Source organism: Heliangelus exortis, chromosome 20 (genome assembly GCF_036169615.1).
Source record: "Heliangelus exortis chromosome 20, bHelExo1.hap1, whole genome shotgun sequence".
NCBI lineage: Eukaryota > Metazoa > Chordata > Aves > Apodiformes > Trochilidae > Heliangelus > Heliangelus exortis.
In genome coordinates this window covers 3,166,681-3,182,394 of record NC_092441.1, presented here as the reverse complement: position 1 = coordinate 3,182,394, position 15,714 = coordinate 3,166,681, and the positions used below count along the sequence as shown (strand labels likewise).

General features: G+C 45.4%; 1 protein-coding gene across 1 annotated transcript in view; it reads right to left on the bottom strand.

Moving 5' to 3' along the window:
* The window catches only part of CACNG4 (calcium voltage-gated channel auxiliary subunit gamma 4), a 41,425-nt gene extending 29,110 nt beyond the window's left edge, over positions 1–12,315 (bottom strand). The window contains exon 1 of the mRNA XM_071764062.1: positions 11,995–12,315. Coding sequence (XP_071620163.1) covers positions 11,995–12,217 — 223 coding nt within the window. The 5' untranslated portion in view covers positions 12,218–12,315. The remainder of the gene's footprint in view (positions 1–11,994) is intronic.
* Positions 12,316–15,714: the final 3,399 nt, after the last annotated feature.

Genomic DNA, 15,714 nt, shown 5'->3' with positions numbered 1-15,714 from the left:
GCTCCTCCAAGGCACCTGGGGTTTCTTTCTGCCTCCAAAGCAGCTCAGCTGGTGTGCCAAGGAGCCTGCCTGGCCTGGCAGGAATCAGAAACTCAGTTCTTAGGCAATGCAGCACCAAACTTTGGCTGGATTCTGCATAAATCCAGATGAAATCTCGGCTTAAATGGGAGCCAAACCCAGAGAATGATTTAACCATTTAACAAAAAGCCTAACTGGGAAGACTCTTGGGATGCAAATGGGAACAGATGAGACCTCATAATTTATGTAAGCATAAATTTCCCACTGGTGAGATGCAAAAGCAAAGCAGTGTCTTTAAACAAAACGTGAAGCTCTCTCCCTTGAGACAGCTAAAAATTAAATGGACAAAGCAGGTTCCAGAGGATCTATTCTTACCCTCGTGCCACTCTGGGTTGGATGGTAGGTATTTTCTGTCTCTCACAGCTACAAAGCTGAGCTCCAAGAAAGGATTTGTCTGTGCAACACAGTGAAGCTCAGCAATAATTACCCATTGTACTATGTGATGAGCCATCCCTTTGGTTCTTCAGTAACCCGTGCACCTGGACTTCAGCTAAAACCCAATAATATGCCCAGAAAACATTTTTTATGTAAGAGGAGGTGAACATCACGAAAAATCAGAGAGCCTTTGTATGGCATGCCAAACTGCTGAAGCGAAAAAATGTCTTCAGTGAAAGGGCTCAGATGTGAGCATGTTTCAGTGCACAGCTCCAGGAAAAACTCTGATAATAAATGTGAGCTTGTTATCGTTGCTTTTCAGTGGGAAGTGAAGCCGGAAGCAGGGTCATGCTGGCTAATTGAAGCTTACATTTTCATTCAAGCACTGCATTTTAATTATAAACTGGTGACACAAGTGTCACTTAGTTCTTATCCCGTTTTAAGCGGGCACACGTACATAAAAAATATATATATTTTCAGTTATTAATGTATTCTTGGGATCATATTCATTATCCCATATGCTGGCTACCAGGCACGTGTCTAATGACATGTTTGGTGCAGGCTAATTCTTATCCCTCTTTTAACACAGGGCTTACACACACATTTGAGGCTGAGCACAGTGCCAGTTGGCCACCAAAACAGGTGCACATTAATGCTAGAAAATCAGCATCCCATATATCAGTGTACCCATATTCTGGCAAGCTGCGACCACTTGCTCAGCCCTCTTGGAGCAGAGAGGAAAAAGGGGTAACCTTTGGGATTTGCTGCATCCAGTGCTGATACCTGGAGCTGCTGATGCTGAGGTCCTGGCTCTCCAAGTCTGGCTCTTTTCCTTGCCCCTCGTCCAGCTCTGGTGTCTGGGAGCTCCTCTGATCCTGCAAACTCCAGCATTTTGGCTCTTGGCGTGGCCAAAGCCCCGGGTGTGACTTAGAATTCAGGTGGAAAATTTCTGGCCTGTTTTGCCTTCTCTATGGGGTTTTGCTGCTGTGTCCAAAGACTGTCTCCAGCTAGATTGCTGCCACTTATATACGGAAATCACAATAAAATGAGGAAAAAAGGGCACTGGGAATTGGCTACCGAGAGACACAAAAGCAAGTCATTAAAAATCAGGCCTGGAGTACAAGGAAAAACAATGGAATATCCCTAGAAAGCAAGTTCTGAGGGTAAACCTTTTTCAAAGACACTGAATGGAATAGGACAGCTATTTTTTTCCCCTCTTAATTTGCAACCAAACTATAAAGAGAATTCTACCATAGCAGAACACTGCAAATGAATTGTTCAAATGGTTCCTAAAGATACATCCTTCCTAAGGACTACACGTTTTATTTCAGGTCTTGCATCTTTAAGGTTCCCAAAGCACCTCCCAAACCATCTGCATTTTCCAGTGCTAAAGGCAAGGACACGAGCACAGCAAAAACGTGCAGAGCAAAGGAGAAAACACTCCCCAACCTCAGGAGCAAAACTTCAGCTTCCTGAAGCAGAACCATGGGGGGTGCGACCTCGTGACGAGCAGATAAGTGGCACAGTCTTGGCTAAACCTTTTTGGAAACCCCTAAATAACTTTCAAAACCTGAAATCTTGTTGACTCCCGATGCCACATCAGCTCCCAAGACAAACTTTCCTTGGAAATGTGGTCAGAACCCCTAAGCCACAGGCTCTGCAAGGACCACTCATCATCCCAGAGCATCTTTTGTCGACAGACAAAAACGTGTTTTTGCAGAGCTTTGGGGGAGAGGGGGAGGTGGACCAGCTCTGCTCCAAACGTGGGCTGGGCAGATCCAAGCAGCCTGGAGCCTGAGCCAAGAAACTCAGCCTCTTGCCAGGTTCCTTGGCGTGGGTTCAGTGCAGGCATCAATGGAAAAGGGGCTCTTGGATCGGGGCCGCCTGCGTCCTGCCGGCTGCACGAGGTTGGGCTGGCTGCAAAGGGCAGGCTGCTGAACCCCAAATTCCTGCAGGGACAAAGACCTGGGGCTGGGCTGGCTGCTGAACCCCAAATTCCTGCAGGGACAAAGACCTGGGGCTGGGCTGGCTGCTGGAAGGGGTGAGGAAAAGCACCCACCTGGTTAGGGTGAGCACCTCGAGTTCTGAGAAGCCATCTCCCAGCTGCTACGTAGGTCCCTGAGTTATTAACTTTAATTATTATTGATTTTTTAATTAAATTATTTTTACTATTAATATTATTATTTTTATATTTTTTATTTTTCTATTTTTATTTGTCCACATTCTACACAAAACTGCATTATTTAAAATGGATAAATGGGAGAAACCTGATCTGAAGGCTCTGGGAGAGAATTGGCAGTGACTTAAAAATGGTCATTAACTACACCTGGGGGAAAAAAAAAAGCCAATATAATTTTTATTATAATTACATAATATAATTACTATTAATACTAATAAATTAATTATTATTGATATTTTGTCTGCTTGGTATCTTTTTTTTTTGGTATTTTTTTTGCTCTGCTTGGTATCTTTTCTAACAGTTCCCCTAATAAAACCTGACTGAACTTGTTAATGATGTTGTCAGGTTCTAATGGGACAGAACCACTGCCACTGGGAGGTTTGGCAGGTGGCAGAGTGGGACCAGGGGAGGTTGAATTTAGGATGGAATAGATGAAACCTGCACTGGAAACCACATACCAATAACATACCAACCATCAGGACTTGGAGAGGAATGATCTATTTGGGGCTTTTTACTCCCCTGACCCCAGTAGCAGAGCTTTGCCCAGTGAATCTGAGGGCTTTGACCCTCTCCACAATCCCTGTGGATAAAACCATGATGTGACACAACCCAACTTGCTGTTTCATCAGCTTTGCTAAATGAAAATAACACCCAAAGAAACCAACTCCAGCCAATTCTGCCTTAAAATGTGTGCAAGGAGCATTGCCTGAGTGTTGAAGATCCACTGGACAAGGATGATTAAAGCCACTCTTGCTATAAGTATTACTTTCATACCTGGCTACCTTTGAAAACTTGAACTAATCACAAGGTTTCCCAGCATCCAGACTTTGCTATTTCATCTGCTTCTGGGCAGCTGAGGGTTGAGCTTTAAAAAAAACAAACCAACAACAACCACATGAGAATTCTTCCAACAAAATTATCCAGTGTCTTGCTAAGAGCCATCACTGACACTCAGTGAGCCTTGAGATAGGTAGGCACAGCTCTGAGATAGGGATATGCAATCAGCTGTATTTGAGATTTGATTATATTTAGGCAATGTACCTCTGGCAAGATCCTATTTCAAGTTATAATTGCAACATGTCAGGGCTCCTTTTGAATGCCTCCCAGCAACAATAGATAAAGCATGCCTCTGGGATGCAAGAAAGACACAATAACAATCCTCACATTATTGAATGCTATATATTTGGCCAGGAGAAAATATCCAGTCATCCATATTCTACACAAAAGTGCATTATTTAAAATGTAGAAATGGGAGGAAACCGATCCGAAGGCTCTGGGAGAGAATTGGCAGTGACTTAAAAATGGTCATTAACTACATCTGGGGGGAAAAAAAAAACCAAAAAAAGACCAAACCCAAACCCTGGCAGCCAAACAAAGGTGGTAATTCCTCCCAGATCTGGGTGCCTCTCCCACTGGAGTAGAAGATGCTGCTCCCTCCTGAATATCTTTCAAGTTCCTGGCATTACCCAGCTAACAGGACTGGCTGAGAGGCATTCAAAGGGCATAACTAAGTGGCATAATTCCAAAACAGCAATTAAAAGGCAGAATGCTTGAAAAAGAACAATAAAAGTGGTTAATCCATCTCAGGGCCTGGCAATTCACACAGGAAATGCAGGAATTCCATAAGGCGCTCGCCCCTCTCCGCCTCTCCGGATCCTTCCTGCTGGTTTTTAGTGGAGCATTCCTCCACTTGACCAAAAAATGACTCAGGTCTGGTGAAGAAGAGCTTAGAGTGCTGCTTGTGAAGTAAGAAAGGAGCCTGGATAGACAGAGGAACAGAGTAAACCGGGTAGAGAAAAGTGAACCCAGGGCTCGTGCCTTTGATGGGTCTCTGATTACACTTTTTTCACTGGAAGGAGGGCAGAGATGCTCAAGAGCTAAGAAGAGAAATTAAAAATCCTAAATTTCTGCCTTGGGGCAGTGTCTACCAGTTTTCTAAAGAAAGTCTCTTGTTCCATCCTTGAAAAGCTAATTTAGAAAAGGACCTTTTTTAGCAGAAGGAAAGTTACAACAGTTCAGCAAGGAGAGAGAGGAAGAGAATGAGAACAAAGCTGCTCAGACTACAGGATGCCAAGAGGAGGAGGAAGAGGGCTTGGCCTCTCTGCCAGCTGAAATCAAGAACTGCTTCAATGCTTTCACTGCATGCAACAACTGGCAAAAGTACTCCTAAATTTGAAGGGAAAGCTAACTAGAGTCTGTCCAGGCTGGGCCATCCATCCTTCAGCCTTGCTATTTTGAGAGATTAGGGAGGCCACATATCATCATCATTATAATCAATCCCAGTAGAGAGAAAGTCACAGCCTCAGATGTTGCTGTGGTCCCCAGCATCTCTGTGTGTCCCTCAAAACAACCACTCTGAAAGACAAAAATAGCCATCATAGCCCAGGTTAGAGTCACCTTGCACTCTGAAATTTTGAAGGTAAAATGAACTGCTGTCCTCTGGTACAAACAACTAAACGAAAACAACTATCTGGGAACAGAAGAGAGAGAACAAAATATACAGTAATTTAACAGATTCAAATATGCTGAAGGAGAGAGAGACTTTAGGGCAAGGCAGAAAATACTGAGGAGCCCTGCACAGCACTGGAGATGTCTACTGAAAACATCCTTTCCTTCTGAAGTCATCAGCCTCTCTGACATATGGGCAGTTGTGCATTTATCCTGTTTATTTTACTACTCCTATGCATCCTGCTTTGCCATCTGTTGGGAAGAATTTGGATGCTGAACCATAAGTCTGTGACATAATAAATACAAGTAAACAGAAATCTAAAAGCAAGATAAGCACAAAGTAATGTTTGGAAGCAGGACCAGGTTTTCAGTTCAATAGTATGACTTATTTACCAAGATGAGTCTTGGCTCAGAAAAGAGGGATGAGCAGGAAAAGGTCCAATTGAAGGGCAGATCCACCATCCCTTCTTTTATATTGGCTTCATACTGGCACAATTCCACTGCCTTCCTAGAAAGCAGTTAAATTTATGTAGGTGGAGAATCAGGCTTAATCCTGTCCCTGAAGGAAGACATGCTTAAACACAAAATATTGCATGTATAAAACATAAGTTGCTAGCAAAATGCTTCAAACCCAGTTAAAGCAGTGTTCACACACCCTCCCAGAGCTGGGCAGCCCTGTGTCCCAGTTTCTCCACATCTTCTTTTATTATTAGGATGAGAGGGAAGTGGGTGGGGAAGGAAGCACATTTATCCCTCCTAGGCAGAGCAGGAAGATGAAAAAAAAAATAAAATCTTGTCTCCAAACCATGCAGGAAATCCAGCAATGGCCAGCCCCACAAACCCATCCATTTGAGGCTGGGATGCAGAAGTTCCTGCTCAGCTCTGGCACACAGATCACAGACACCAACTAAATACCTGGGTTTGAATAATCTTGAATGATACCCAGAAAACAAAAGAATGAAAAAACAGGAGAAAAAAAGGCTACAGAATAGAGATACCAGAAATACTCCCCTTCTCCCCCAGCTTCTGAAAGAGATTTGTGTGTTTTAGACTCTGACCAGAGCCCCAGCTCTGACAGCACCACCTGGGCACAACTGATGCAGAGAGCCCCAGCAAATGGATCCACCAGGGGAATCATCATTCTGCTGAAGTTTTACAGCAACAACAGCAAAAATACATTGACACATTTCAGCTGTGTTACCAGGTGAGGGTTGGTAAAGCTGCCAGAAGGCAGGGCAAGCCCTGAGGAGGTGCAACAACTACAAGCTCCTGGCAGTATCTAAAAGCAGGAATAAAAACCCACAGCAGAGGGTCAGCTAAAGGTAATGGCAGCTGGAAGAAACCCAAAGAACACATTACATTACATTGCAGAGGTCCCTGAGAACCCCAAAATGACTTGCTTGGGGCTCTTCCAGAGCATGCAAAAGCCATCTGTCACCTACCTACAGTCTGCATAATTATATCCAGAATTTAGAAGTCTCTAATTGCACCAGACAGCCACAGGTAGCCTGCTTGTGTTACCTGGTGCCTCCTGGACTCTTCACATAACATTTCTGAAACTTAGGAAAGATAAATATTATCCACATTACACCTTGCACAGCTGAAGTAGCCTTACAGGTGCTCTCCCTGCTTTACAGCCTTCAGGGACTGTTGCTAATGCCCAGAAAGTCTTTAGGATCTAAGTTTTCTGTTGGGCTGTCTGACACAAAGAGAGAAAAACCCCAAACCCTCATGTAGCCAGATAGCTCCCTACAGGCTATATAGTGGATTGAGTTCAAGAAAGCAAGTTCAATGAATTAAAGTGACATATATTCAGTCAATTAGCTTCAGATCCCTGTTCCATAGAGCATTTCAGGAAGAATGGATGTTCTGTTCCAACAGTATGGTCATTGGAGAACTTCTGTCACCAGTGTTCAAAGAGGTGCAGTTAGGAGATCCTTAACCTGTCTGCTGCTGCACAGAATTTCTCAGTATTTTAAAATCTGTTATGCTATGGAAAATATTTTGAAGAGCTTGAACTCTGCATGCCTCAAGACTGCTGCAAAATTCAGAAGCTCTTGCTAACAAATGGAAGGCTCTTGAAAAAAATCCATCTGAAAAGGCTGTCAAAAATCACTCCATCAACAGCTGAGAAAACCACACTGCTTCACTCTTGTGAAGATGATACTGGAGCTCTAAGAATTGCTTTTGAAAACAAGGAGTGGGGCACAGGCACTTCCTCAAGGAATCCTTCTCCCAAGGAAATGGAGATGAAAGGTATGGAAAGAAAGAACGAAGCTCAGGAAAGTCCCTGTTTACATTTGTTTTGTGAGATCTACAGATGAAAGATGACTCTTCGGGATCTTTAATGCCTGTACAAAATATCCATGTATTTTCCAAGCAATAGGAAAATGCAGAGATTTTCTCATGGCAGGGCCACTCCTTTGTGTGGCCTCCTCCCCCATGATGTGAGCACAGGCACAAAATCCTATAAAGACTGAGACCATCCCTTAATCCTAGTGCCTATGGATATAACCTTGAAGACAGATCATGTCTGATATTAAATTGACACAACATTCCCTCCTGGCCAAACAAAACTCTGGCAAGAGTGTCTGAATAGAAAGCTTGCCCTGTATTTAGCTCATTCCCTACCACGGTGGTGTGAGGACTTCATAGCTTTGCTTTGGGAATATTAAAGAATATTCATTCTTCTCGGATGAGCCACGAATTTGCAGGATTGATGGATGGCAGCTTTCCTTTATTTGCCTGCCTCAAACATTTGTAGAACATTTTTATTTTGTTTTCAAGAGTAGCCATGGAAGCAGCGCATGCGTGTGCTGCCCTCCCCCTCTTTGTGCCCATTCATCCACGCTGGAAAACTTGCAAATAATCGTGCAAACGTGTGTTGGTGCAAGTTTTTAAGTCATAAATTATCTCCTCAGCCCTTCCTTCCCAATTATCAACGTTCCAGCCACTCAGTCAGGCAGGACACGTGGCTCCACGTGAATTAAATAACCAGTTGCACCACTTGTAAAGTAAACGGCAAACAGGGAATGCTGAAAGCTGCAGACACAATGGGTTCAAAGGCATTCATGTGCTGAAGTGCTTAATAAAATATTCTTTGAATAAATTTAAATTACAAGTGCATTACTTGATTTCATATCTCGATGTCACGGGGCCTGCAGAGCTCTATTGTGAGCTGTTGTTCTATTAACTTCAGCATGGTTCTTCACCAAGATAAGCAGTTACAGAGGAAAAAAGTGGTGCTTTTAAAATATTTTCTTTTTTTCGAGGAAAATATTTTAATACCAGACCCTCCCTGTGAGTAAGAACGTGCAAGGTTTACATAGATGTGCTGTGCATTTAACACAGGCACAGGAGCTGCTGGAAAATTATGGTGAAATTATGGAAAATTATCTCTCTTTTTTAGGCTAGGTTGGCCTTGACAGGATTATTCTTAAGACACAGGACTTGCTGTGTTTGGGAGACTCAGGTTGTGAGGATCCACAGCTTGTGACAGCTCCTGGAGCTTGAGTGTGGACAAGGGACACGAGAGCAATCCCTTGAAATGGGGCTGATTTGCTCTTCCACTGTTAATTTGTTAATTTGTGGGTTGGGGTGAAGCTTTCAGGACAGGATGGCTGCATGGGGGCTTCCCCAGAAACTTCTTCCACTGGTGAGAGTTTAACTTTAGGTGTCAGAACTGCAGCTACCATGGCTCCAGAAAACCAAAACCCAGCTTTGCCAGGGAGCCCTGGACCATTTCATTGCAGAGGCTCAGTGGAATTGCATCCACTCCTGCTACACGTGCATTCACCCCAAGAATTATTTTAAGGAGTTTCCTACCCAAGGCAATGACCTGGGATATCCATTTTTTTAAATCCTGCTCTTGTTTCAAATCCACTCAGTCAGCCTCCTACCTCCACCTTTGGCAAACATGCTAAAAGAACAAAATTGAGATGATAGAGGCAAAAGTTTGACTTATTTATCATTAATGCTACTTCTTGAGTGAGTAAACTCATAGTAGTATCAGCTACGAGTCCCAAAACATGATTTCCTCCCCAAGATGTGATGCTCCAAACAAAGATAAGGTGCTGGATCCCTAAAATAATCACTTCAGTTACCACTAAAATGCAGATTTGTTGTTAAATATGGTCAGAAAGCAGAAAAGCAGGAGAACATTGCAGAATACCTAATAATTTGGTTAGAAGATTATTCTTTTCCATTCTGCTTCAACAATTTTGTTGGAAACCTTGGAATTTGGGATACTGCACAGGTGACTGCTCCAACTGCAGCACACAGGTTGTTTTATGGATGTAGCTGAGAAACATTTTAATGGAAAATTTCAGCTGACCTGAAATTCACTCTGCAAAATGCTTTTTTCATGTCAAAAGCAATCTGAGAGGCTGTGCAAGGTATATTCAGCTTTGCACATTTCTGCCTTAGATTTGTCTTCTTGAGATAAGAACGAAATGGTGCTCAAGACCATTAAAATAAACTGAGCAGGCTTTTATAATTATTAGTCCAAAACACAAAAAGAGTTCTAAAAATAGGTTTGAAGCCAGACCATTTAATCAGATATAAAAATCTATAACTGAAATTATTTTCTTGCTCTGTATCTCCTCAGAGTTGTAACTATTATGTTACTAAAAGAATGAGTGATGCTCTGAAACAATCGAGGGGGTGTTGCTTTAAACCAGCTTCTAGAAACAGTTTTATTATTTTATGAAACAAAGGAGCCTTTCCATGTCAAAATCTAAACTCCCATAATATGGTTTCAAATGTGAATATTTCCATGTGTCTATAGATTTTTTACAAAGAGAGAACATACTGAAAATGTAGGAGAGAACGTAGCCTGAGCTCCTCATATCTGTGAACAGATGACAGCTTGCTCAAACTCTCCATTCTTAGCACATATTTGACAACTTCAAATTTTGTAACTTTGTGGTTCGATTATGAGCATTTGAATTTTGAGCAGAAAAAAAGCAGAATTTGAATTTGAGCAGAAAAGCTCACTTTTTGTTGAATAGATGGGTCCCACTCCCATGAAATGCCTTTTTTTTTTTAACACCCTTTGCTGCAGCTGCCCATCTCTCAGACTTGCTTTATTCTTATTTTTTTTAAACAAAGTTCTTACTTACACCCAGTTTAAAATCAAAGGAAAAATTCCACCAATTTCAGTCAAAGCTGCCCTTCATTTCTATGAATGAGATTCCTGGAAGACTTTGGGAAACTCAGGGATTTCTCCCAGAAACAACAGGCCCAGTTTTGTCTCAGCAACACGCACAAGACGTCAAGAAAACTTATTTTCCATGGAAAAAGGAGACAGAGGACACAAGCTCAGCGAAAATCACAAGATTTGGTTCAAGTGGAAGATGCTCAGCATCTCTCAGGCAAACTCAGGAGCTCTCATCTGCAAACCCTTATTTTCCAGGTGTCATAAAAGCCCATTCTGAGAGTTAGATTCCCATCAGGAGTTATAAACCCGAGTGTTATCATTACCCGTAAACCTTCACATTTCAGTCATTCTTTCTCCTTTTATTGCCAAAAAAATATTTTCTTATCCCACAGCTATGCTGTGTATGCATCCTATTACCAGGTAGCAAATCTGATTTTTTAAGAGGCAAATGATGTCACTCTGTAGCCTTAAATGTGAGCAGGAGATGAGAACAGACGTGAGGATGAGGTGCTCCTACCACAGTTTTTTCTGGGAAATAAAAAAAAAAACCCTCTGAGAACAGCTGCTAGACTCTGAACTGTAGCTGGGCTCGTCTGGGCTGAGCTGTCTGTCAGAATAAACCAGGTTTGCAAAGTTCATGTCTGCTCACAAGGTTTGTAGCTCTGGCATTAGGTGCTGCTGGCGTTAGGTGCACTGCAGCCAACATGCCAAGTGCCTTAACGTGGGAGGAAAGACTCCGGACTATCCTTACCCCAACGAGCCACAAAACAGCTCAGAAAAACTCCAAAGCTTTCCTCTACCCTCTCTCCCTTGCATCCGGCATCACCGGGGCTCTGTTAGCTGCTGGTACAGAGGGAACAGAGCAGGCAGGTGAGGGGGTTCCGAGCCCCGGTGGTCCTGGCCCCGCTGCCAGCCCCTGCTTGTGGTGTGTGGCCCTTTGCTGGGGATGTGCTGGGTGGTCAGAGGTCTGCAGGCTTGGCTGGCAGATGTTGTTTCCCATCTGGGCTTTCTGATGTGCTGTGCCAAAGCCTCTAAAAGCCCCCATGTGTTTCTTTGTCCCGGGAGTTACCCGCCGCGCCTCCTCTACAACTCCATTTTCAGAGGCAGCCACATGTTTGGCCTCTGTTGGGGAATCTCTGTGTCCTCCTGCCCACCCCAGCCCCTAAAACACACCTTTTAGTGTTAATATTATTCAGCCTGACCCTCGGGATCTATTAAATGACCCCGAGTTACTGCACTGAAGCACCTCAACAGCAGCACCTTCAACCAGGTTCCTGGTGTCTGAGGGCAGACAGGGAGGGACTTGGGCATCTCCTGTCCTGCTCCAGAGCTGCACCCCAGCCCCAAAGCTCCCGAGACAAAAACCCCGAGAGAGCTCAAACGCCTAAAGCCGGAGGACTCACGTGTGCTCCAAAAAGCCCCGAACTGGCCAGAACCCCCCCAAAGCCTTAAAACCTCGGGGTCCCTGATCCCCGGGGTGAGGGGCGCGGAGCTCAGTCGCCCCCTTGGGCAGAGCTCCCCAGGGCAGAGCTCCGCATCCCGCTGCCCGGTTCCCATGGCAATCTCGGAGATGCCGGTTGCCACGGTAACGCCATCCTCCTCCTCGGCCGTGTCCGAGGCGGCGGCTCCGGCTCCGGCTCCGGTTGGGCTCTGCCCGGTTGCTCCGGGCGTTCAGCCGGTCCCCTCGGGAAGTTGCTTTCCCTTCGCCCCGTCTCGGCGCGATTCCCCCATCCCCTTTTACCCCCCCCTTGGGTACCTTCGAGGCAGCAAATCCTCCAGAGCCCGGAGTGTGTGAGATCGCCCCGCGCCCTCCGCGGCGGCCCCTGCGCTTCGTCCGCCGTGATGTTGGTGCCGTTGCAGATGTGAGCGCTGGAGTAGAGCCAGTAGTCGGTACCGATGGCGATGGCCATGAGGCTGAAGGCGGCGAAGGCGCCCACCGTGGTCAGCAGCATCTGGACGCCACGGTCACACCACACCATGGTGCTTCATAGTCCCCGCACGCTGCGCGGGGGCCGCAGGACACCGCCCGGCAGCCGCCGCCCGCGGGAGCGGCCGAGTCACGGGGCGGGGGGCGGAGGCGGGGGGCGGAGGGGGGGTGGGAGCCGCCGCGGGGCCGGGCTCCGCCGACAGCCGCGCCCCCCCGCACCGCCCCGGCCCCGGAGGGAGGCAGGGAGGGACCGCTCGGCCGCGGACCCTCGGGAAGGGAGAGGCATCCTCACCCCACTCCCCCCCGACGTGGTGCCCCCGCCGGGGAGTGATCCCCCCCCGAGCCCGACCCGCATTGCTTTGTTCCTTTGGTGGGCTCTGTTGGTGATGCTGAAGTGGGAGACTTCACGGGGGATAGAAGAGGGGAGAGGGTGCGAGTCTCACTCTGGACCCCCCTCTCCTCCCCACCCTCCCTGGACACCCCACAGCCCGGCCAAAATTTAGGTGGAGATGGAGGAGGTGTTGCACACCTAATGGGTACCAAGCTCTGCACCTTTCCTGCTGTCTCGGGTGGGTTGGGCACGGCAGGGGCTGCCCGAGAGATCACCCGAGAAATGGGGCCAAGTAGAGTGGGGAAAAGTGTTGCAGGACCGAGGAGAGTGGCCACGGACCGAGAGAACAGCAGAACGAACGTGGGGGGTTGGCCAGGAGTTCCTCCCACGGCCTTGCTGTGTGACTGGTTACACAAGGAGGTTGTAGCCAAGCACTGGAGTTGGTGGTTCTCCCTTGTTTGGAAAGGGATGGAGACAACCCAGCATCCCAAAATCATTCTCCTTTGGAAAACCAAGGGGAGAAACATCGACACCATTTTTCTTCTTGTGTTATCCTGCCTTCCACCCCTGACTCTCATCGCTGGGAATTGACAGCTCGGTCCTGCCTCCACCTCACCCAAGTGACAAGGCAGATGAATGGGAAGCTTTCCTGATCAGCTAATGCATTTGTGTGGAGGGAACAGAGCAGCACACCAGTTTTCTGTATATGAATTAGGGAGTGGGAGGACAAGAGCTACAAACCTTGAGAAATACAGCTCTCCTCCCGAGCAGTGCGTGGATGGCTGCAGGTGCTCCTGCAACTCAGTGGCTCAGCATCCCGGCACAGAGATTCTTTTCAGCTGCTCCTCCTCTTCACAAAATCTGGGAGAAAGCAGAAAGCAAATGCAAATTAAAAGGTGGTCGTTATTTCACAGAGACCTTGGCAAACTGCTCAGCCTGGAGCCAATAAATGCAGAAGAGCCCCAAAAGCTGGGTGCTTGGCTTAAGCATGGAAATGATTCTTTTCAGCTGTGGTTTGTAGGTCTACCAGTGCCTCTGCAAAATCTCCTTCTGATGAATGTCTCCATTAGGGATGGAAGAGTGAAGTCAGGTAAACTCAAAAGCAGAGTGAAGCCTCCTTCAGAAAAACTGGATCGAGCATTTAAGTTTAATGAGGTTCAACAAACTTCTCATTTTAAAATATATGTTTGTACCTCTGGGCTTTGGGGCTTTGGACAAGAGTGGGAAAATGAGCTACTGAAACAGCAGGAGAGAAGCTATTTCCATAGCATTTTAAACCTATCGAGCCTTAATTAATATTATTTATTTGTATTACTGTGTTGCCTGAGGGAGCTGCTTCTGCCTGGCTCTCCATAGCAAGGAGCAGGGGAAGGGTTGGGGGGGCTGTAACCAGGGCTGGGGTCCCACTCAGCACAGAAATCTCCTCCTCAAACACTCCCAGTCCAGACACAGAACAGGAGACAGGAGGAATGATGGGTGCTCTGGTGGGTTCTCAGCAGCAGAAAGGGGACACCCAACTCCAGGCTCCTCCATGCAGCCACCTGCCCGTGCAGCCCTATTGATTGAGCAAGGCAATGCTTCACCAGTAACAGAATTTATTAATAAAATGTCTTGCCCCTCCTCCTTCATTTTACAAAGAAAATGGTTGTTTCTGTTTCAACTGCCCTCTGAGAAAAAAACTCGGGCTCCTAAAGGGTTACAGAGAAGCATCCAAGGCAATAATTCTCTGCCCAAGCTATCTTCTTTAGTTTAGAAATGTTCTCTGTTCTTTGGAGATGCATGAAGTAGATTGTGGGAGAGCTAATATTATATTCCACTACTGAAAGCTGGTGGAGTATTTTACATTGATGTCTGGCTCTAGTGATTTTCTAAGGATTTTGAATTCATTAAATCCAACCATTGAATAATCTCTGCTCGTGGTGGAAGGAAGGCTAAAGTGCTTATGCTCCTCAAGAGCAAAAGAGCATGTAGTCTTTTCTTAAATGCAAAAGCTGCCTGCCCTACTATATGTAATAAAGGTTGTCTCTCATGTAGCCTTTGATTTGCAGCCTTTGCTTACCATACAGCCCTGAGACACTGATGGGGGATGGAGCCATGAGGCAGCTTTGCTGAGATATTTTGCACTGCATCCTCTGTCCTCAATCAGAATTAAAACCCAATTGTTCCAAGCTCAGACCAGAGGCAGAAGCTCATGACAAGAGGAAGCTAAAGTCCCCCCCTCTTCTCTCTGTAATTTAGACCCTCCCTTGACACAAATCAAGGCCACATGTCCAAACTCAGAAATATTTTTTATGCTGGAGAAACAGAAACTTGAAACCAAATTGTTTTGGTTCCTTGGTGTTCAAAGGTTTAAATGAAATCCCGTGCCTGATCATTTTACTTCTGAACTGAGTAACTGTTCCTTTGGAGATGAAACTTCAGCTTTAACTGAATTCAGTGGGAGCTGTCACTAATAAAATCCTGCCCCAGAGACACTGCTGGTATCAGAAGAAAACTGCAAGATGTTACCATTTAGCATCACTGCTTCTGCTGCTAAATGTCAATCAAATTAACTTTAATAGATCCGACTTTTCTTAATCAACCATCTAGAAAAATAACACTAGAATTTCACTAAAAGAAACTTTGGGAAATTGCTCAAGAAGAACTCAAGAGAGTTCTTTCCCAAAATGAAAATAATCACTTCGATTAAATAGACACAGCCCAACCATCATCAAAGCCTGGAACAGATATTTCATCCTCCCTTGTCCTTTTTCAGCTTTTAGTTCTATGCTTATGAGAATGAATTTTTTCCATCTCAGTGTCCTAAAGCTAGGACATCTATCTGCTTGGCTGTTGTCCTCTCCTACAGGTCTTGAGATCTTTCCTCTGTAATTGGATGCTGATATTAGGAAAAAAAAAATCCTTAATCATTTCCTTCAGGTTATGGTATGTATGAAGAACTGAAGAAAGGTTTCATCCATTTTGTGCAGCATCACAGAACCTTCTTTCATACCCAGGGAAGTGGTGAGATTTGCTTGAACTCCCTGGGTTAGCAGCAAAGCTCCACAACTGCACAGATCCCCAGCCCGAGCAAAAACCTGGTGCAAATATGGGATGTGGCAGATGGTGTCCCTGATGTCACAGGTCCTAATCACAGGTATAATTAAGAAGGACTAATGACAAAGTTGTTCATTTTCATATAGCTTGGAACAGATCTTACAGGTTAGGATGCTGTGTAC